At 43.3% G+C, this 22,762-nt stretch overlaps 1 protein-coding gene across 1 annotated transcript; it reads left to right on the forward strand.

Annotated features, from left to right (window-relative positions):
* The first annotated feature begins 7,069 nt into the window (after positions 1-7,069).
* Positions 7,070-22,463, forward strand: Galntl5 (polypeptide N-acetylgalactosaminyltransferase like 5). The gene is given in 7 exon segments (XM_040737073.1): positions 7,070-7,212; positions 13,299-13,465; positions 15,984-16,104; positions 17,350-17,408; positions 17,411-17,569; positions 20,508-20,644; positions 22,230-22,463. Coding segments are annotated over 7 exon segments (1,020 nt in total).
* Positions 22,464-22,762: the final 299 nt, after the last annotated feature.

Raw genomic sequence — 22,762 nt, forward strand, 5'->3', positions numbered from 1 at the left:
GTTCCAAGTAAAATTCTTTTTTTAAATGTATTTTTAAGTTTAAATTTAGATTAGAAACAAGGTTGCTTCACAAGTCAGTTCCAGGTCCCTCTCCCTTTCCCTCCCCTCCTCCCGTGCCCTAACCCAGCCCTCCCATTAATCCCTCATTTCCCCAGGGAGGGTGAGGCCCTCCATGGGGGTGTCCACAGTCTGTGTTTTCATCCAGGGCAGGGCCTAGACCCTCCTCCAAGAGTTCGGGGTGAGAGTGCATCTCACATTGTTGGGTGGGAGTCCAATGTCTGTGTGTATACTCAGGATGAGTACTGATCTACTTCCCAAGGCTCCATAGATTGCCTAGGCCTCCTCACTGACACCCCACATTCAGGGGGTCTTGATAGGTCCTATGCTGGATTCTCAGGCTGATGCCTGCGATTCAAGAGTTAACCTTTGTCAGGTCAGCTGTTTCTGGGGGTTAAACCAGCCCAGTCTTAATCCCTTTGGTCATTAGTCCTCCCTCTCTGTTACTGGCTTTCTTGCATTCAGCTCAGTGCTTAGCCATGGGAGTCTGCCTCTTCTTCCATCAGCCACTGAATGAAGGTTCTGTTTCCCAGACTCTCTGGCCATGGGATTATAGGCTGGCACTCCCCAGATCTATGTCTAAAATCCATATATGAGAGAGTACATGCCATGTTTCTCTTTTTGAGACTGTGTTACCTCACTCAGGATAGTTTCTTCTAGTGTCATCCATTTGCCTGCAAATCTCAGGATTCCATTGTTTTTTTCTGCTGAATAGTACTCCATTGTGTAAATGTACCACATTTTCTCCATCCACTCTTCGGTTGAGGGGCATCTAGGTTGCTTCCAAGTTCTGGCTATTACAAATAATGCTGCTATGAACATAGTGGAACAGACATCCTTGTTGTATGAATGGGCCTCTTTTGGATATATGCCTAAGAGTGGAGTTGGTGGGTCTTGTGGTAGGTTTATTCCCATTTTTCTGAGGAATCTCTATACTGATTTCCAAAGCGGCTGAACAAGTTTGCACTCCCATCAGCAATGGAGGAATGTTCCCCTTTCACCACATCCACTCCAGCATAAATTGTCGTTGGTGTTTTTGATTTTAGCCATTCTGACAGGAGTGAGATGGTATCTCAGAATTGTTTTGATTTGCATTTCCCGGATGGCTAAGGATGTTGAGCACTTTCTCAAGTGCCTCTCAGCCATTTTAGTCTCCTCTATTAAAAATTCTCTATTTAATTCTGCAGCCCACTTTTTAATTGGATCCTTTGATGTTTTGGAGACTTGCTTCTTGAGTTCTTTGTAAATTTTGGAGATCAGCCCTCTGTCAGATGTAGGGTTAGTGAATATTTTTTTTCCCATTCTGTGGGCTGCTTTTTGTCTTGCTGACTGTGTCCTTTGCCTTACAGAAGCTTCTCAGTTTCAGGAGGTCCCATTTATTAATTGTTGATCTCACTGTCTGTGCTAGTGGTGTTATGCCCCGGAAGCTGCCTCCTGTACCAATTCGTTCAAGGGTACCACCCACTTTCTCTTCTAAGAGGGTCAGTGTGGCTGGATTCATGTTGAGGTCTTTGGTCCATTTGGACTTAAGTTTTGTGCACGGCGATAGACATGGATGGATCCGCATTCTTCTACATGCCAGCATCCAGTTATGCCAGCACCATCTGTTGAAGATGCTTTCTTTTTTCCATTGTATATTTTTAGCTTCTTTGTCAAAAATCAGATGTTCATACGTGTGTGGGTTAATACCCGGGCTTTCAATTCGATTCCATTGGTCTACCTGTCTATTTTTGTGCCAATACCAAGCTGTTTTCAGGACTATAGCTCTATAATAGAGCTTGAGGTCAGGGATCGTGATGCCTCCGGACGTTGCCTTGTTGAACAGGATTGTTTTGGCTATCCTGGGTCTTTTGTTTTTCCATACAAAATTGATTATTGTTCTTTCAAGGTCTGTGAAGAATTGTGCTGGGATTTTAATGGGGATTGCATTGAATCTGTAGATTGCTTTTGGTAGGATTGCCATTTTTAATACGTTGATCCTACCTATTCAAGAGCATGGGAGATCTTTCCATTTTCTGAGGGCTTCTTTAATTTCTTTCTTTAAAGATTCAAAGTTCTTGCAATACAGGTCTTTCACTTGTTTGGTTAGCATTACCCCAAGGTATTTTATGTTGTTTGTGCCAATTGTAAAGGGTGATGTTTCTCTGATTTCTTTCTCAGCCCTTTTATCATCTGTATATAGTAGGGCTACTGATTTTCTTGAGTTTATCTTGTAGCCTGCCACTTTACTGAAGGTGTTAATCAGCTGTAAGAGTTCCCTGGTAGAGCTCTTTGGGTCATTGATGTAAACTATCTTATCATCTGCAAACAGTGAAAGTTTGACCTTCCCAATTTGTATCCCCTTGGTCCCCCTTTGTTGTCGTATGGCAATTCCTAGAACTTCAAGTACCATGTTGAAAAGGTATGGAGAGAGTGGACAGCCTTGTATTATTCCTGATTTTAGAGGAATTGCATTGAGTTTCTGTCTATTTAGTTTGATGTTGGCTTTTGGTTTACTGTATATAGCTTTTATTATGTTTAAGTATGTCCCTGTTATCCCAGATCTCTCCAAGACCTTTATCATGAAGGGGTGTTGGATTTTGTCAAAGGCTTTTTCAGCATCTAGTGAGATGACCATGTGATTTTTGTTTTTCAGCTTGTTTATATGGTGGATTATGTTGATGGATTTTCATATGTTGAACCATCCCTGCATCCCCGGGATGAATCCTACTTGATCGTGGTGAATGATTGTTTTGATGTGTTCTTGGATCTGATTTTCCAGTATTTTATTGAGTATTTTTGCATCAATGTTCATGAGGGATATTGGTCTGAAGTTCTCTTTCTTAGTTGTGTCTTATATTCTGTTGGTAATGCTTGTATTGGTAGTACCTGATCATTTGTCCTGCTTTTGTATTTCCAGGCTTTCTTCAGATTGTGTTTTTTTTTATTGTCTCTATTTCAGTTTTTAACCCTTCTACTGTTTGAATTGTTTCTTGCAATTTTCGGTTTATCTTTCCTCCATTTGTTGCATTTTATGAATGTTTTGGTTTGCTCTTTCTTCCATTTCTTGCATTTTTTGGTTTGCTTTTTCTTCCATTTCTTGTATTTTTTGTTTTTTCTTCCATTTCTTGCAATATTTGCTTTGTTTTTTCTTCCATTTCTTGCATTGTTTGTTTGTTTGTTTGTTTTTGTCCATTTCTTTGAGGGATTTTCCTATATCCTCTTTTAGAGCCTCTATCATTTACATGCAGTTTTTTTTTTTACGGTCATTCTCTTCTGCATCATTTGCATTGGAATGTTGGAGTCTTGCTGGTGTGGAGTCTTGAGAATCTGGTGGTGTCATATTTGTTTTTCTGTTGCTGAATATGTTTTTGTATTGTCTCTTTCCCATCTCTTCTTCTAGTGGGTGCAGAAAGAGCCCCTTACTGGTCTGGTGGTTAGGGAACCAGAGTTCCCTTTCGGTGGGTGCTAGCAAGTCCAATACTCTGGTAGTTCTTCTATTCCTAGTCCTAGTTCTGGTCCCGTGGGTGGAGAAGAAGACCAGGAATCTTGGGTGCTTAGCTTCCCACCTGGTCTCCTGGTCCCTGGATCTGCTGGTTTTCTGATCTCATTAGTGGAAGCGAAGACCTGGAATCTGGGCTGCTCCGCTCCTGCCAGGATGGGAAGCTCTGTGCAGTTCCCAGGCGATCCCCAGGCATTGGAATCAATTTCTCATTTTTATGTAGTTTGCTATATTGGCTTCAGGCAGCTTTCTGTTTCCCAAAGAAATGAATCTCAACAGATGCAATAGAAATGTCACCCCAGTCCTTCCCCACCTACCAACCTCAAATGCAGCTGTTGCCTGAATCCACCAGTGTCATCCCACATCCTCTGTATGCTGTCACTCAGCAGTTCTGGTATTGCACAGTTTAATCTGTAGATATTCTATGTCAATATCCTCTTGGAGTTTGCTCCCCCTCAACACACACTGTTGTAATATTTGTGCTTCACGTTTACATGAGTGATGACCTGGTTTAACAAAGTAAGCCCCCAAATAGGAAGAGAACACTAAAGAGATAATTAATGACTTACAAGCCTGATCTGTTCTGGGCTCTGTGCTGCTCTGGAGCAGTGCTGGCAGCACCATGGAAGAGAAAGACACAGAATGGCCCCTGCAGCATCCCTGCCCTCTGCAGCATCCCTACCCTCTGCAGCATCCATACCCATCTACAGCATCCCCACCCTCTGCAGCATCCATACCCTCTGCAGCATCCCCACCCTCTGCAGCATCCATACCCTCTGCAGCATCCCTACCCTGCTCTCACACTGTGCTCTAACCCCTGCTTCCTCTCTTCTCCTCCTGTAACTCCCATAACACATGGCTCTTTAGTTATGCCATGGGTCCCTGAGAATCTTTTTCTTTCTAGATCATCTCTCTTTTGTTCATACCATACCAATCCAGTTGACCTGACCTCAAGTTCACAAGCTCTGCCTTCTGTATAGTTTAACGACTACTTAGAGTTACCCTAACTCTACTTGGAGTACTGTAAACATCATTCCTATAATTTACTTTTAGCTATTTCTTGTACTTTCTCTACCTTAGCTAAGTTCTCCCTTTTCTGTCTGCTTCTGATGTTGCTGTAGTAGCTGCTTTAGTTTTGTCCAAATGATTGTCCAACTGTCTGTTGATTGTCCTTTAAAATTCCATTTGGGGCCGGGCGGTGGTGGCGCACGCCTTTAATCCCAGCACTTGGGAGGCAGAGGCAGGCGGATCTCTGTGAGTTCGAGGCTGGGCTGGACCGATAGCCTCCAAAACAATACAGAGAAACCCTGTCTCGTAAAAACAAAAAAAAAATTGCATTTGGGACTTTTCCAGTTCTTGGTATGACATTTTCTATTGGATCTTGGACATTAAAAATATTGAGACGCTATATCCTGATTTCAAGCAGTTGACTTTCACTCAAGTGTAGCACAGTATTAGCAAAAATGGATCGTAGTGCCTGTAACTCACAGAAGCCAGTGAGAAAAGACAGAAATTGAATCTTTTTTGTTTGTTTGTTTTTCAAGACAGGGTTTTTCTGGGTGTAGCTCTAGCTGTCCTAGAACTTACTCTGTAGACCAGGCTGACTTCACAAAGATCTACCCACCTCTGCCTCCCAAGTGCTGGGATTAAAGGTGCATACCACCGCCCAGCCCAGAAACTAAATTTTAAAACTTCACTTTAATCAGACAATCTGAGAGAGAGAGAGAGAGAGAGAGAGAGAGAATTAATAGTCTAAAGGTCTGTATTCCATTACATCTTTACCCCACAGATTATGTAGTTGGGAGGGACAAAGGCTGTCAGTCATTTGGAGCTCTGTCTTGCCATTCTGGTTAAGGTGGTTGATTATTTTATGTCCCTCATTTTTTGGATGCCTGGGATTAAGTAAATAATGGGTATAGTTAGTTGCTACTGATATCAATCTTGTACTCCTCTAGGAACATTTGGCCTAGGACAGAGTTACCTCAGAACCACAGACCATAAACAGTGTGTATGTATGAGCTTAGCTAGTGACGCATTAGTGCTGATTTCCTTTTGCAATATTGGGTACAGAATATGAGAATATGAGAATGATCCTATTGGTCATTCCTGTCCTCTATTAGAAGGAATAGGGTAGTATGTGTGTTCTGCCACCCTCCATGTCAGAAGCCCCTCCCTGCCCCACCAGCCTACAGCACTATGTGCACACCATCCTGTGGTAGACAGGTGACATAAGAATTCAAGTCTCCCATGAGTGCAGTGCCAGAGAGGAGGCCACAGAAACACTGGGGCCTTGGGTAGTAGATCAGTGTTCACCATGGTTTATAAAAGAGCTTTGGGAGCCCATTCCAAATAGAGGGATGCTGTCTCAGCCTGGACACATGGGGAAGGGCCTAGGTTCTGCCTAGGATGAAATGACAGACTGTAGATATCACCCCAAGGAGAGTCTCACCCTCCCTGGGGAATGATGTGGGGATTGGGTGGGGGGGCCGGGGGACTGGTGGAGGGACAAGGGAGGAGGGGTGGGAGAGGCAGCTGGGACTGACATGTGAAACATTCACATTTCTAATTTAAATAAAAACATATATTGAAAAAAAAGAATTCAAGTCTCTTGGTTTCTCTTGTCACTGAGCACAGTGTCAGCTAGTACTGCCTCTCCTCCCCTCGTTGTGCCCCAAGTCATCCTCCCTATAGCTCCCAGGAGAGCATTGCCTGCTGCTGACCAGTGGAAGGTTAGGCTCTGCTTGGCCCCACGGACCAACCAGGTGGGGCAAAAGGGACACTGCTGTTTGCTTCCTTAGAATGATGGTGGGGTGAAAGGTCTCAGGGCAAGTTTTGCAAAGGTGTTTTTATCTGGGGGGGTGTTTTGTTTTTTGTCACTAATCTACACTTTCTTGGGTTAGGGAGGATGAGTTTATTATCTTGGAGGTTTGCTGTTGATGTTTTATCTGTGACTACTTGTGGTTCAGCAGAAGGCTTCTATAACCCCTGTGTGGCATTTATGGAACATACATGTGTGTGTGTGAGAGAGAGGGGGGAGGGAGAGAGGAGAGAGACAGAGAGGGAGAGGGAGAGAGAGAGAAGGAGAGGGAGAGGGAGAGGGAGAGGGAGAGGGGGAGGGAGAGGGGGAGAGACAGAGAGGGAGAGAGAGAGAAGGAGAGAGAGAGGGAGAGGGGGAGGGAGAGGGGGAGAGACAGAGACAGAGAGAGAGACAGAGAGGGAAAGAGAGAGAGGGAGAGGGAGAGAGAGAAAGAGAGAGAGGGAGAGAAAGAGGGAGAGAGAGGGAGAGGGGAGTGAGGGAGAGAGAGAGCAGGGGAGATAAGGAAAGCATTCCCTGGACTGCATAAAAAAGGACAAAAATTGAACACTTTACTAAGATGCCAGCTTTGGTTTCTTTAAATGCTTTGGGTTTTCACCTTTAACTTTGTCTTCTGGGGGTAGTTTAGAGTTCAAGAAAATGATTGCTTTGGAAAATTCAGGGTAGTGTTGTGTTCATTACTTGCTTCAGTGTGACAGCAGAGAGCTTTTACTTACATGACTCAAGTACCTTTTCTTGCAGATAAGACTGATTTTTCAGACACAGAATTTTACAAAGGATTTGCACAATATGGATTTAATGTTGTTATGAGTAGAAGACTGGCCATCCAAAGAGAGGTGCCAGATTCCAGGGATAAAATGTATGTTGTAACTAGACTTTAATTGTAGCAATTAGAAATCTTGTAGTATAAATTCCTGTTTGGGGGGCTTTAAGTCAGACAATGTCAATATTCTAATGTTTATGGTGTGGAAAGCACCTTCCCCCCCTGGCAGAATATGTTCTAGAGGTTTTTGAAGAATAAATAAATCCCTCGAGGGTTTTACTCAGGCGCCAGTGAGGGCTTCTGGCCAAAGCATTAATTCCCAATAGAAATGCTCTGGATATCTACCTATCTTTTTCTTCATATTCTGACTCATTTTCATCAAGCCTTCAATTATCTGCGTTTATGTTAATTATGGTAAAATGCATATAGAATTGCTATGTTAAAAATTTTCTAGTAGACCATTCAGCAACATTAAGCATAGCCACAGTGGTAAGTAGCCATAGCACAGCCTGAACTGAAAATTTGCACCCCTCCTTTAAGTAGATTTCCCCCAATCTACTTAAACCATCTATGAATTTGACCACCCCAGAGACCTCAAAACAGTAAAAGCATACAGAACTTGTTTTTTTTGAGAACTAACTTATTTCATTTAGCACAATGTTCTTGAGGTTCATCTGTTCAGTATCATGTTTGTTGATGCCTTTTAAGTATCATTTAGTTAAAAGAAAAAAATTACAAGCTAAGGAAAGCATACACTGTCTAGTAATGCCACAGTTCAGGAATTGGAACCATATTGCTGTATTGTATGATGTGTGTGCAACACGAGCATTTGAAGCCATGAACACCATTCATGAGTGGGCACCCTCAAGAGAGGGAGTGTTGCACATAATGCCACAGTGTAACTGACTCATACTAAAGGAAACCAAATGGGCTGTGGGTGTAGCTCAGTTGGAGTGTTTGCCTGACACAAGCAAGGCCCAGGGTTTGCTCCCAGCACCACAGAAACCAAGAATGGTAGTGAATACCTGTAACCTCAGTGTTGAGAGGTGGAGGCAAGAGATCAGAAGTTTGAGGCTATGTTCAGCTACATGTCTCCCTTCCCTCATACAAAATAAAAAGAAAGGGAGTTCATTTAATTTCCCTTAAACAATAGACATGGTATTAATTTAATTTGAAAGACAATCTTTAAATCAAGTTAAGACTTAGATACCGCTAAGATCAATATTTTAATTCCAGCCTGGTGTTGGTGGTGCCTGCCTTTAATCTCAGCACTCAGGAGGCAGCCAGGTCTACAGAGTGAGCTCCAGGACAGCCTCCAAAACAATATAGAGAAACCCTGTCCTGAAAAACCAAAAAAAAAAAATTTAATTGTGAAGTTCTCTCCATGCTATTATTTTCCCCCAAATCTTACCTAAAAGAGTGTATCTGCCTTGGTTCCTTTCGTCCATCACATAATTATTTGTTAGGAAAAACAAAGTTGAAATATGGTTGCTTAAACAAGACCTGAACAATGACAATACCAGGGGCATGTCAACATGGATGGGGAAATCAAAACTAAACCTATCCCTAAATAAGAGCTAGAGGGAACTAACAACTACAGAGAGAGGGTGAATTAGTCTTCCCCAGAGATATGCACCCCAAATGGTTTATCCAACCCCCAAGTGTTCAGTCATATACATGGTCACATATATATATATATGTAAATATGTATATGTGTGCTTATATGTAAATACACATGCTAACATGCTAAGTAGGTTCATCATATACATATGACTGACCACATGGGGTTGGATAACCATTTGGGGTGTTTATCTCTGGGGAAGACTAATTCTCCCTCCTGTGTTATTTTCACTCCATCTCCTCTAGGTCTGTCTATATTGTGGTGAATAACTGAAGATCCTATCTTAAAAATGTGTATTTATTTATTATGTGTGTGCAGGTATGCATATGCACATAACACAAGTTAGTGTGGAGGTCAGAGATTCTCTTCTTTTACTATGTGGAGCCCAGGAATCAATTCAGATCATGTCCCTTTAATCAATGAACCATCTCACCAGGCCCTGATTTTTTAAGGTTAAATAGCATTCCATTTTGTGCATATACTTTATTCATTCATCCACTGATGGGCACTTTGGTTGATTTCATATCCTCACTACTAGGAATAATACTTCAACAGTATGAGAGGAAGACATCTCTTATGTAGGATGGGCTTACACCTGCGTGTATATCTAAGTGCAGAGTTGTTGGGTTACATCCTCCTCCAGGGCTGTGCTAGGCTTCCTCCACATTCTCATTATTTTGATGACCATTTTAACACATGTGAGTTGGGATCTCATCAATCTCACCAGAGTGTTAATTTGCATTTCCCTGATGATTAGTGGCATTGGATATTTTATTGACTATTTTTTCATAGACCTATTGACTGCTTGTTTTCTTTTGAAAAATGGTCTATTAGTCAGTGTTGCTTTTTTTTTTTTAAGAGATAGGGTCTTGTGAATTCCTGACTTGCCCTGAACTCAGAAGTTTTCTAACTTCTGATTCTCCCACCCCCAGTTCTCACGTATGCATCCATGTCTACCCTGCAGGCACACGCACTGAAAGTCCTATGGGCTCATCTGCCCAGCTCCTTCTGCCCTGGAATTGTCCAGAAAACAGTTCTCCCTTCACATGATTGCAGGGGGAATGCTGGTTTATTCTCTTGACCTCACTTGCCTGGCCCTAGTTAGTTACTTCAGAGTGGCCACTGAGCCAATATGAATCAGTGAACTTTTGGTGATGGGAAAAAGAAAGTGCTTCTGAATTATCATTGAACGCTGGTGTGATTTTTATACACCTTTAATCTTAGCACTCAGGAAGCAGTGGCAGGCCGATCTCTGCAAGTTCAAGGGCAGCCTGATCAACATAGAAAGTTCCAGGCCAGCCAAGGCTACACAGTTAGATATGTCTAAAAAACAGAAACCCCAAAGACAGGCTGATATCCAGCATATTTCCCACTCAGTGGCATTAAGTTAGCAGAAACAAGCCAGGTCACAGGTGACAGGCTGAGCCTTGTGTAGAAGTTACTATCCGCCAGGCACTGCTCTGATCTGAGTTCACTACCTGTGAACTCACTAAATCTTAACCTTTGAGGTAGGCTGGATATGTTGTTAGTTATCACCTCAATCACTATTGCTAGAGTGATGGAGAACATTCCAGATGGCCCTCAGCCTTCTGGTCCCATTATTTCCTTGAGAGTCCAGCTGTCTTCCTATAAATACGTCTTGGGAGGTCCTTGGGTCACCTTACAATATACTCCCTTCTACTTTGCTGAGGTTAGTTTCAAACAATAAAATACTAGATCTCATCTTTATTTTTTCACTTGTGTGAACACAAAAATAATATGACCATTTTCCAGTACTTGGAGGACGTGTAGTTCACCAATTGCACTACAATGCTTGGCCACAGTGGGTGTCACAAATATAATAATAAAACTCCCAAAGCAAAGAACGCAGTACTGTGAATTTACTTTGAAGTTATCTTTCCATAAATTTAGACCACCACTTTTAGAAAAGACACCAATATATGGATATAATCTGTTTTATATTATCTTTAAGGTAGACCTAAGATTATCAAAATGGAATGTCAAGAAAGAGCAATTACAGGGACTGGAGAGATGGCTCAGAGGTTAAGAGCACTGGCTGCTCTTCCAGAGGTCCTGAGTTCAATTCCCAGATCTGTAATGAGATCTTGTAGCCTGCAGGGATACATGCAGGGGGATACATGCAGGAGGGAGGATGTATACATAATAAATAAATATACTTTTTTTAAAAGAAGCAATTATAAAGGGGAAATAATTTCCATGAGTTTGTAGGTTTTCTGCAATTTGTGTTGTTGTTGAATTCTAATTTTAACGCATGGTGGTCTGATAAGATGCATGGAGTTATTCCAATTTTTTTTGTAGCTGCTGAGGTTTGATATGTTGCCAAGTATGTGGTCGATTTTTGAGAAGGTTCCATGTGGTGGTGAGAAGAAGGTATATTCTTTTTTATGTGGATGAAATGTTCTATAGATGTCTGTTAATCCCAGTTGGGTCATTACTTCTATTAGATCCTTTGCTTCTTTGTTGAGTTTCTGTCTGGTATTCCTGTCTAGTGGTGAGAGTGGTGTGTTGAAATCTCCAACTATAACTGTGTGGGGCTTTAGATGTGATTTAAATTCTAATAATGTTTCTTTTACAAATGTGGATGCCTTTGTATTTGGGGCATAGATGTTCAGGATAGACACTTCATCTTGGTGGATTTCACCTGTGATGAGTATGTAATGACCTCCTTCATCTCTTTTGATTGATTTTATTTTAAAGTCTAGTTTGTTAGATATTAGGATTGCTAGCTACCCCTGCTTGTTTCTTGGGTCCATTTGATTGAAAAAAATTTTTCCAACCTTTAACTCTCAGGTAATGTCTGTCTTTGAGGGTGAGGTGTGTGTCTTGTATGCAGCAGAAGGAAGGGTTCTGTCTTCGAATCCATTCTGCTAGCCTGTGTCTTTTTATGGGTGAGTTAAGGCCATTAATGTTGAGGGATATTAATGACCATTGATTGCTCATCCTTCTTCGATTTGCAATGGTTGTTGTTGGTGGAATTATGTGTGGAATTTCACCCCTCTTTTGGCTGTTGGTAGAGAGGGAACCTAGATGTCCCTCAACCGAAGAGTGGATAGAGAAAATGTGGTGCATTTACACAATGGAGTACTATTCAGCAGAAAAAAACAATGGGATCCTGAGATTTGCAGGCAAATGGATGACACTAGAAGAAACCATCCTGAGTGAGGTAACCCAGTCACAAAAAGAGAAACATGGCATGTACTCTCTCATATATGGATTTTAGACATAGATCTGGGGAGTGCCAGCCTACAATCCCATGGCCAGAGAGTCTGGGAAACAGAAACTTCATTCAGTGGCTGATGGAAGAAGAGGCAGACTCCCTCGGTTAAGTACTGAGCTGAACTCAAGAAAGCCAGTGACAGAGAGGGAGGACTGATGACCAAAGGGATTAAGACTGGGCTGGTTTAACCCCCAGAAACAGCTGACCTGACAAAGGTTAACTCTTGAATCCCAAGCATCAGCCTGGGAATCCAGCATGAAACTGATCAAGACCCCCTGAATGTGGGTGTCAGTGAGGAGGCCTAGGTAATCTATTGAGCCTTGGGCAGTAGATCAGTACCCATCCCAAGTATACACGCAGACTTTGGACTCCCATGCAACAATGTGAGGTGCACTCTCACCCTGAACTCTTGGGGGAGGGTCTAGGCCCTGCCCTGTATGAAATGACAGACTATGGACACCCCCATGGAGGGCCTCACCCTCCCTGGGGAAATGAGCGGATAATGGGGGGGTTGGGGGGAGAGCACGGGAGGAGGGGAGGGAGAGGGAGAGAGACCTGGACCTGACTTGTGAAGCAACCTTGTTTCTTATCTAAATTTAAACTGAAAAATAAATTAAAAAGAAGAAGGAGGAGGAGGAGGAGGAGGAGGAGGAGGAGGAGGAGGAGGAGGAGGAGGAAGAAGAAGAAGAAGAAGAAGAAGAAGAAGAAGAAGAAGAAGAAGAAGAAGAAGAAGAAGAAGAAGAAGGGGGAAATAATTCCAAAGTGTGAAAAGAGTGTAAGAATTTAAAATGGGGCCAGCAAGGTGGCCTCTCACGCTGAGGTGGATCCCCACGTGGTGGAAGAAGGAAACGTGCTCCTGGAAGTTACGTCATCACCTCAAGTGCCCACCATGGCATGCACACAGATCCCCTTAGCCCCACACAAAACAAAATAAATAAGGTTAAAAATAAAGAATGTAAGAACAGACTGGAGAGTTGGTCTGGTAGTTAAAAGAGGACCAGTTTGGTTCCCGGCACCCATGTCAGGCAGCTCACCACTGCCTCTAACTCCAGTTCTGGGGTATCTAATGCCCTCCTCTGGCCTCCACAGGCACTTGTATGTACATGTGTATGCGTACATAGATGCAGACAACATGTACATGGAATAATTTTTTAAAATTTAAGGACATTTTGCTTGTTAATTTTTATTTTTTAATGTACTATCATTGTACTGACCTAATATTTACTAAAGCAAAGAAAGCAAAAGTAAAAATCAGCATTTGAAGAAGGCCCCAGAACACCTGAAGCTTTTGGATGACTAATTCTCTCCCTATTTTTCTTGTGGATGTCATAAGAAACACTATTCGTTCAACCTACCCACTGCCAGCATCATCATATGCTTTCATAATGAAGAATTTAATACCTTGCTGAGAACAGCGTCCAGTGTTATAAACCTCACTCTACATCATTTCCTTGAAGAAATCATTTTGGTTGATGACATGAGTGATATTGGCGAGACAAATACTGACTGTCTCTTTGGAAGGTGGCATTCTTTTCTAGAGCTATTTTGGATATATTTTTATTTTGGGGAAATGGTCTCATGTTGAACTCCTGACACTCTTGCCTCTGCCTTCAAAGTGCTGGGTTCACAAGCATGCTTCACTGTGCATGGCTTGGCATATACATGTTTCACACAGAGGATATCTCTGGTAGCTGCTGAGGAAGATGCTACACCCGATGCACTCATTGTATATGGTGGGAAAGATTGGCCCAGCCCCTGTCATGATGGGTCCATGAGCTCAGCACACAGGGTTTGCCTTGACTTTAGCAATCACGTAGTAAAGAAGTGCCATCTAAGTAGAAAATGCAAAGATAGGCTGGGGTTGCCCAAATGGCCAGGAAGAAGATAAGTTTTAGGTGGAAGAAATGGCACCAAGATGAGACAAAACAGGGTGAGCATAGCATAGTTATGAATTTTATGAAGTTGTGATTTTATGAGTGCAGAGTTGCATGGATTCAGGGAAAGGCAGAAAGCTTTTTTATTTAAAGTTATGTAAAAGGGACTACTCAGGAAAGGCATTTTGGGAATTTTCTCCCAAGAATATAGGGAGCTATGACTATGTAGTTCAGTTGGTGGAGTGTTTGCCTAGCATGCATAAACCCTTGGATTCAATCCACAACCCTGCATGAACTGAGAGTGATGGTGCACAGCTCCAATGCCAGCACCAGGGAGCAGAAGCAGAGGATCAGGAGATCAAGATTATCCTTGACTATAAAGAAAGTTAAAGGCCAATCTGAGCTGTATGAGAACATTTTGAACAGCCACACTGTTCAAAAGTAAGTAAGTAATGAATGGGTAGACATGGAAAGCAAGTTAGGGTGTAACATAGGGAGATGATCTAATTTAGTTACTTCACAGGAAAAAACACGAATCAACTACAAATAATAATTCCTCTATGATTACTTTTTAAGATAGAATAAAAATACTAGAACAAAAGTCTAGTTACCTATGCTTAGACTTTGAAATTGGTTGTCTGTTCACAATTGAGTATCAACTTTAGGCAAGCCAAGAGTACCCAGATAATGATGTCAATGTTGGGTAGATTTCAGGCCTGCAAAGTCACCCAACCCACTAGGAAGCTAGTCTATGATGAACTTGAAAGGAAAAAGGTATGTTGAGAAGAAAAGACATTCCAGGAGGGTCATCCTGTGGGAGTGACATTATGTTACTACAGGTGTGACCCAAGCTAAGGTTACTGTGCTTGGAAGTTACATTGTTTGGCCAGGTGCCTATAACATAGCATTTCCATAGGAATCAGCAGCTGCTGAGTCTTGTACAGTGGGTGGGTGCTTCTTTCTTCCCTCATACTACCTTATCTGCTCAGTAGAGCTGAGATGTATGCAGCTTTCTGGGTACAGGGTGCAGGTGTAAGTGCTGGCCAGAGGAGTTCTGCTTTCTTACTGAGAAGCTCACAAATCCCACAGTGGGCACAACGTTCCAGGAATGGCCATGTCTGCCAGCCTTTCAGCACAGCACCCAGAGTCTAGAGACATGTTGGTCTCCTGTCAGGTTGACAAGGTGGTTTGAGCAACAAACACTGATCTGAGACCAGGGTGCCAGCAAGACCAGGCTGTCGATAACAGCATTCTTTCCGTTTTTTAGGCTGATGCCCTTTTGCTCTACCTTCTTTGGATCAAGTGAGCTCTTGGGCCTCTTCCTCTAAGCTCCATTCATGGGGACTCCATCCTGATGATCTAATACTTCCCAAGTGCCTAGTCCTAGGTGCTATCACATTGGTGGTTTTGAGCTATGCATTTGGAGCTAGTGGACATGCACACTCAGTCCATGATCTCTATTGACCTGTTTATATTTATACATCTTGCATTTTAGTCCCCTTTATAAAAGACCAAGAGAGTCACTACTGATGGCCAAGACCCCGTGTGCTGCAAACCAGTCATCCCTACCATTCCTTAACATTAGCTTTAGATTCTCATAGAGCTTCAAACACAGAGCACGGGGTGTTGTGTTCCAATAGAACTCAGGATCAATATATTCCTCACTTTAATTCACAATAGCTTTATCATGAATTGTGTAACAAATTTTGAACTGAAACCTGTCTTTCCTTAACATGCCCACAGATAGTGTCAATGGAGTTACTTAGCTTGAGGGAATGGATGCAGGTAGCTCTTATACTTGTTTGATTTGATAATTCACCTTCAAGCCACTACAAAATTAGAAACAAAATTAATCACAGTACAACTTGTGTACTTAGTAGTAAAACCAGGTTATATAAAAAACTTTATAACCTATGCTTTTTCTACTAAATTTTAATAATGATGTATTAAAGCAGAGATATGTCACTAGAAGCACAAAAAATTATGCAGTTTGATTATGAACCACTTGTGGATTTGAGGCTAACCAGGGCCACATTAAAATCTGTACAATCGTGTTTTTTTATAAATTGGTCATGATGACAATGTTTGAATTTCTATAGTTGCAGTTTAAATTTGCATCAAATATTTTTTCCAGATGATTTGAGAGAAAAATTGGACTATCAGTTGGAACTTTTTTGTGAAAGGATTAAATTAATAAGAAACAAAAAGAGAGAGGGTCTCATTAGATCAAGGATGATCAGTGCCTCCCGTGCTTCAGATATGAATATTCTTCTGGGCCATGAACTGGCGTGTTAGTCACCTTTGTTGTGCAGTCACTAAGTGTTCATGTGGCTCATAGTATGAGGGTGCATAGACTGTCTTTGCAAGGAAGATATGACAGACATCACTTGATCCCAGGTACCTAAAGCCATAAAAAGCAAAAGTTAGGATAATGGGAATGAGTATCTAGAAATAGCAAACTCCTGTATCTCCCTACGCTCCTGTTATAGGTGTGGACTGGCGTCCAGATGGCATCTTCTGAGATTTCCAGGTTCTTGTGTCTTGAAACAGAGAATTAGAGGTCAAATTTAGGCATCGTTTCTCAGGCTCCATCACTGTTGTTTTGTTTGAGGCATGTTTTCTCACTTCTCTGGAACTCATCAAGTAAGCTAGGCTGGCTAGTATAATTCAGGGATTTACCTATTTTCAACTCCCCAGTGCTAGGATTGTAAGAACAAGTCACCAAGGTCAGACAGTTCTGGTTTGATTTTTTCCTTAATGTGGGTAATAAGGATTGAAATTAGGGTCTCATGATTGTAAGGCAAGCACTTTAATGACTGCGCCATCTCTCAAGTCTCCCGAAATGATCTTTGACAATGAAAGTTCTTCTTAGTTTTCTACTCCACTAGAGTTTTCTTCAAGCCATTCTGTAACCTATAGCTGTCCAACCCCCTAACAACACTGACAGTACATGGGGTCTCACCTTTTTGGACACAATAAAACATGCATTTCTAATTTCCCTCAATGCAACTGAGGAACCAAGCACATGGTAAATAGTCAATGAACACTCATTGCAGCCAGCTTGCATTTGGACTGAGTATCTTTCCTCTAGGGAACTATGATCACTAGTTTTATGCCAACTTGAAACAATTGAGGGAGGCTCAATTGAGAAAATACCTCCTTAAGGGCTGTAAGCAAGCCTGTAGAACATTTTCTTAGTGGTTGATGTGGGAGAGCTCAGCCTGTTGTAAATGGCATGGCCTCTAGGTTGGTGGTCATGGGTTCTAAAAGAGAGCAGGCTGAACAAGCCATGAGAAACAAGCCAGTAAGCAGCACTCCTGTGTCTAGGTTCCTGTCCTGACTTCCTTCAATGATGGACTGTGATGTGGATGGACTGTGATGTGGAAGTGTAAACCAAATAAGCCCTGTCCTCTCCAAGTTGTTTTTAGTCATGGTATTTCATCTCAGCAACAGTACCCTAAGGAAGACAAGGACCAACTTTAGTCTGCTCTTGCATTTATAGGTGACATCCTGGTGTTCTTGGATAGCCACTGTGAGATGAATAGAGTCTGGCTGGAGCCCTGGTAGTGCACCCTTTGATTGATGGCATTGATGACGTAACACTGGATTACACAGCGGCACCTCTTGTCAGGGGAGCTTTTGACTGGAACCTGATTTTTAGATGGGACAATGTTTTCTCATATGAGCTGGAAGGCCCAGAGGGACCAAGTAAACTCACCGGTGAGATTCTTCTTGTTTGGAAGACCATAGTGAAAATCAATGTTTTGTTTTGTCAATTGTCCTCTTTCTCTTTCTTTCTTTCTTGCAGGGTCTCTATGTGTATCCCTGGCTGTCTTGGAACTCTCTAGCCCAGGCTGGCCTCAAATCTGGAGATCTTCTTGCCTCTGCCTCTTTAATGGTGGGATTGAAGGTATATGCCACTATGCCCAGCCTGCCACTTGTTTCTTTTCTTTTTCTTTGTTTTCCCTTGCATTTTGTTTTTCCAGATGGGGTTTCTCTGTGTATCCTTGGCTGTCCTGGAATTCACTCTGTAGACCAGGCTGGTCTTGAATTCACAGAGATTTCCCCCTGCCTCTGCCTCCCAAGTGCTGGAACTAAAGGCATGTACCACCATCGCTCCAGTAACCACTCGTTTCTTAAAGTATTAAGTTTTGAACGGTACTGTGTCTTGTACCACACCACACTCAGGAAGCTACCATGACTGGTGAATGCTGCCCTGATTTCCAATGCCCACTCTGTGTGTGTGTGTGTGTGTGTGTGTGTGTGTGTGTGTGTGTGTGTGTGTGTTTGCATGAATTATGCTCATAAGTCTTAGTGTGCATGTGGAGGTCAGTCTTGGGTGTTGTTCCTCGGAGTTGTCTACCTTGGTTTTTGAGACAGTCTCTTACTGACCTGGAACTCACCAAGTATGCTAGGATTGCTGGCGAATAAGCCCCAGATCTGCCTGTTTCCATACCTTCAACACTAAGATTTCAAGTGCACACCACCATGCCCACATTTTTTTAGATGGGTTCTGGGGATCAAACTCCTGTCATCATGACAAAGCAGGCACTTCACTGGCTGAACTACCTCCCTAGCCCTGAGCATCCTTCTTTCAGTTGCAGGAAAGAGTTGTCTGGTTACCAAGGAGCAAACTGCCATGGTCAGGAAGTATGGACAACTTTGCCAAATTCACACAGAAAATCTTTCCCCGGTGTTTCCAGGTGTACCTCATGGGTTGAGAGAACAAGATTCTCCTAGTTCATTTGTGTCAGAAACTGTCTTTGTAAATGTGAACATAAGGTGACCACATCTGGAGGGGCTAGATCTACTCTTCCTGGAAACACTGGTATGAGATGCACCTCTTCTCTCCTTGCTAACCACATTTGCTCCCCAGACTAGGTAGCTACATTTTCTAACCATGTAGTAGTGTGGCCTTACAGTCATGTTTATACTTCTTATGTGTAAGTTCTAGAGGACAATACTCTGCAGAGGAATGAATCAAATGCCTTTAAAGTTACCACTTCACGTGGACTCCATCTCCTGGTCTCTTCTGGTATTACCGGACATGGCAGCATTTCTAGGAACAGAAGCTGCTGTGCCCTGCTCTGCTTCTCTGATGCCATCCCTGCAGACCTTTGTTCTCTCCCTGCCCCCCCCCCCCGTTGTCTTTCCTCTAACTGATGCCCCAGAGGGATCATCCATCACACTTCAGTCAAACATCTTCGAGGCTTTGCACCAAACCATTCCCACTCTCCTTCCCAGGAGTCGACGTACTCAGCCAGAATTGAGAGGTTAGGAACCAGCGCTGTGTGCCTCACCCGTAGGCCACAGCCCACCACATTACAGCCCCATTGTCATTCACACTTTTCTCCCTGACCTTGACTGTGTCCCTTAGCTATACTGTCTGGCCACACCTGGACCTGCTACTCTTGGGAAGTAGTCTTAACTGGTAACTCAAGAATAAAATTAAAACAACTTAGGAAGTAGAAGGGATAGTTGTGAATTACCCAGTGGTTTATTATGGAATATTATGCAGTTCTGAAGTGTGACTCCATAGGAACAGCCATCTTCTGGCACTCCACTGGCCCACTACCCACCCCAGAGATTGCCTGGCCCCAGGAAGCCCCTTCTCAACAAAGACCTCGAATTATACCTGGCTGTCCCCATAGATCAGGTTTTCTCAGCCTGTGGTTGGGACCACAAAGGACAGATCAGCTACTGGCTCCCTTTCCCACGCATTCTTATGGTGCTGAGGATCGACAAGATCTCTGCTCTTGAATGTGCACAGAGAAGGGAGGAAGGCAGCAGGAAGCACATGGTACCACACAGTGCTACTGTAAGGGTGGGGACTAGACGCGCCCTGCCTGCTGCCTATCTGTACAATCATGGTCTTTTGGTGGACCAGTGTGCCGCAGAGGACTCCTGCCACCCAGTGCTCCAATGAGGACATGAAGCACCCAGCACAGCAGTCAGGGACAGTCCTATGAGAATACAGACATGCTGCTCTCTTTAAAAATAAACACAACTTTATTTTCTCGTTGGAAATAGGTTCTTTTCTCACAGTTTCCCCTCCCTCCACTTCTCCAAACCCTCCCCTCCCCCCAAGATTCACACTCTGTTTCTTCTTCAGAAAAGAGCAGGCCACCAAGAGATAACAGTCAAACAGGACAAAGCAAGGTACAGTAACACAAGACAAGAGCCCTAATTATCAAGGTTGGATAAGGCAACCCCATAGGGGAAAAAGAGTCCCAAGAGCAGACAAACGAGTCAGAGATATGCCCACTCCTATCGTTAGGAGTCCCACAAAACACGTGGCTATCAGCCATAACACATACGCCAAGGACCTGGTGTAGACCCATTCAGCCCAGTGCTCGCCACTTCAGGCTCTGGGAGCCCACGTGAGCCCTGCTTAGTTGCTTCAGTGGGTCATGGTCTCCTGGTGTCCTCCATCCCCTCTGACTCCTACAATCTTTCCTGCCCCTCCTCTTCGAGGTTCCCCAATCAGACACGTCCAATTTAGACTCTCTCTTTGCATCATGTCTGGCTGTGGATCTCTGCATCCGCACCCATCTGCTGCCTGAAAAAGTCTCTCTGATGATGACTGGATTAGGCCCTGATCTACGAGTACAGCAGAATACCTTAGGAATCATTTCTTTTTTCTTTCCCTTTTTGCCAGTTGTGTTTGGTTCTACTCCAGGACTCTGGACTATCCAGTTTCTGATGCCCGGCCTTCTGGGCAGTATGGGGCATGGGTTCCCTCTCATGGTTTCGGCTTCCAAGTTAAAGCAGATATTAGCTGGCTACTCCCACAAGGTCTGGGCCACCATTGCCCAAGCTCATCCTGCAGGCTGGTCAAGGGTTTTGTGGCTGGGTTGGTGCCCAGGTTTCTCTTTCCATAGCCTGCATGGTACCTTCTCACCCAAAGAGACTACAATATAGGGGTGAAGGCTCCATACAGGCACCAGCTTGACCTCTCTACATTCAAATAGCTGTGTGGAAGTTATCCTTGGCAATTTTCCTGCCCCAAACCCCCTCTGTAGATTTCAGAAAGCAACCCTCTGTCCTAGCATCAGCCTGCTAGGACAGAGGTCTTCATGGGACCCTCTCAGTCAACAACTCAACCAAATGCAATCCAGTCCCATCACTGGAAGCCTTCCACCAGCAATGGATGAGGGCTCCCCTTGCTCCACATCCTCGCCGGCATAAGCTGTCACTTGTGTTACTGATCTTAGCCATTCTGAGAGGTCTAAGATGGAATCTCAAAGTGGTTTTGGTTTGCATTTGACTCTACTTCCTATCAACTGCCCGGCCTTTCTCTTTTGTATTACAAGCAATAGAAAGAGTTGTACTACTTTGAACTTCAATGTTTTAAACTCATGTCAGTATGAATTTGTCACCTCTTGTGGCTAAAACTTGTGACCTGTGTCCCAATGTCCAGTTCACAGTTTTCCTGCTGGTGTGTCCCACCCACTGACCTTTCTTCCCTTTGTATACACCCATTCCCTGGCCCCTCCCATCTGCGTCTCCTCTCCATCCTCTCTGCTGAGCATCCCTCTGGTCTACAAGTTGCTTCACCTTGAAATTCTGCCTGCCTCCAGACTGTTTCCTAACCCATCTTTCACTGATGACTCCTGCAATCGTTAATGTTGATTTCCAACTTGATTGAGATCCTGGACTTGAAGTCATTGCCAGGCATGCTAGAATTGGAAGCCCTGTCATTAGAGTCCATGTGCCATCAGTGCCCATCTCTGTCTCCAGTGCAACATGCAAATCCTGGGTGTCATTCATATGCATGAAATTCTTCACTTTTCCAGATGCTCATAACACTTTAAACACCTTTCACAATTGTTTTTTAAATACTTTCATTTGTGAGGGCAGGAAGCTGACTCAGCAAGAAAAGACTTTCCAACAAACCTGACAGCACAGGTTTGATTCCTGAGACCCACATAGTGTAAGAAAAACTGACTCCTACAAGTTGTCCTCTGACTTTCACACACACCGGCCACGGCACACAAGTACCCACACACATACTGTTTTGCAATCTGTTACATTAAATATATACACACAAAATAATGTTAAAAATTATTTACTATGAACATCAGGATCTAGAATCACCATGCCTCTGGTATGCCTATAAAGGAGTTTCTTGATTGTAACCGAAGTAGATAACACCTCTGTGGTGACTGGAACCATCCCATGGGCTGGGGTCCTGAACTGAGTAAGAAACAAAGCTAGCTGAGCACCAGCATCTCCCTCTCCTTCCTGAGGGTGCCATGCTATCACAGCCTCATGCCCTTGTCACCCTGAGTTCTCCACCCTGACCCGTGGGCTGAAATCACCCTTTTTAAGTTGCTCGTGCTAGGTATTTTTTGAGAAAAACAACTGATCTGACTCCCAGATTCACCCACAGCCTGAAGACCTCCAGGCTCATGCATCCAATTGCACCTGCTGCCTGCTTGACCCCCGCTGTGATGCTGAATGCATACCTCCTGTGAAACCAGGACTTCTTATCTCTGTGGACAGCAACTCCATCTGCTGTGTGGAAACCCCTAGTATCGACCTAGATTCCTGTCATCTTCACATATTCTTGTCCTGTTCATCTGTTAGGTTCATCTTCAAGCTAAACCAGTAACCGGACATCTTGTTTTCTGTCATTGTCATTACTCCCTTGGTCAGGGTACAATCCCCACTCATCATTTCTTTCCATGATTACTGTGATGACTTCTAACTGGCAGCACTTAGGAGGGAGGTAGACAGATCTCCACGAGTTCCAGGTCAGCCTACGACACATAGTGAGGCCGTCTAAAAAACAAACAAACAGCAAAAACCAAAGAAACCAAGAGTGGCAAAAGGGAGCCAAGTACTCTATTCTATGCTCTCTGTGTGTCGATTGTGGCTATAACGTGACTAGTTCCTTCAGGTTCCCTCTGC

This window comes from Mesocricetus auratus, unplaced genomic scaffold, assembly GCF_017639785.1.
Source record: "Mesocricetus auratus isolate SY011 unplaced genomic scaffold, BCM_Maur_2.0 Super-Scaffold_100676, whole genome shotgun sequence".
In the NCBI taxonomy this organism is placed as follows: Eukaryota; Metazoa; Chordata; class Mammalia; order Rodentia; family Cricetidae; genus Mesocricetus; species Mesocricetus auratus.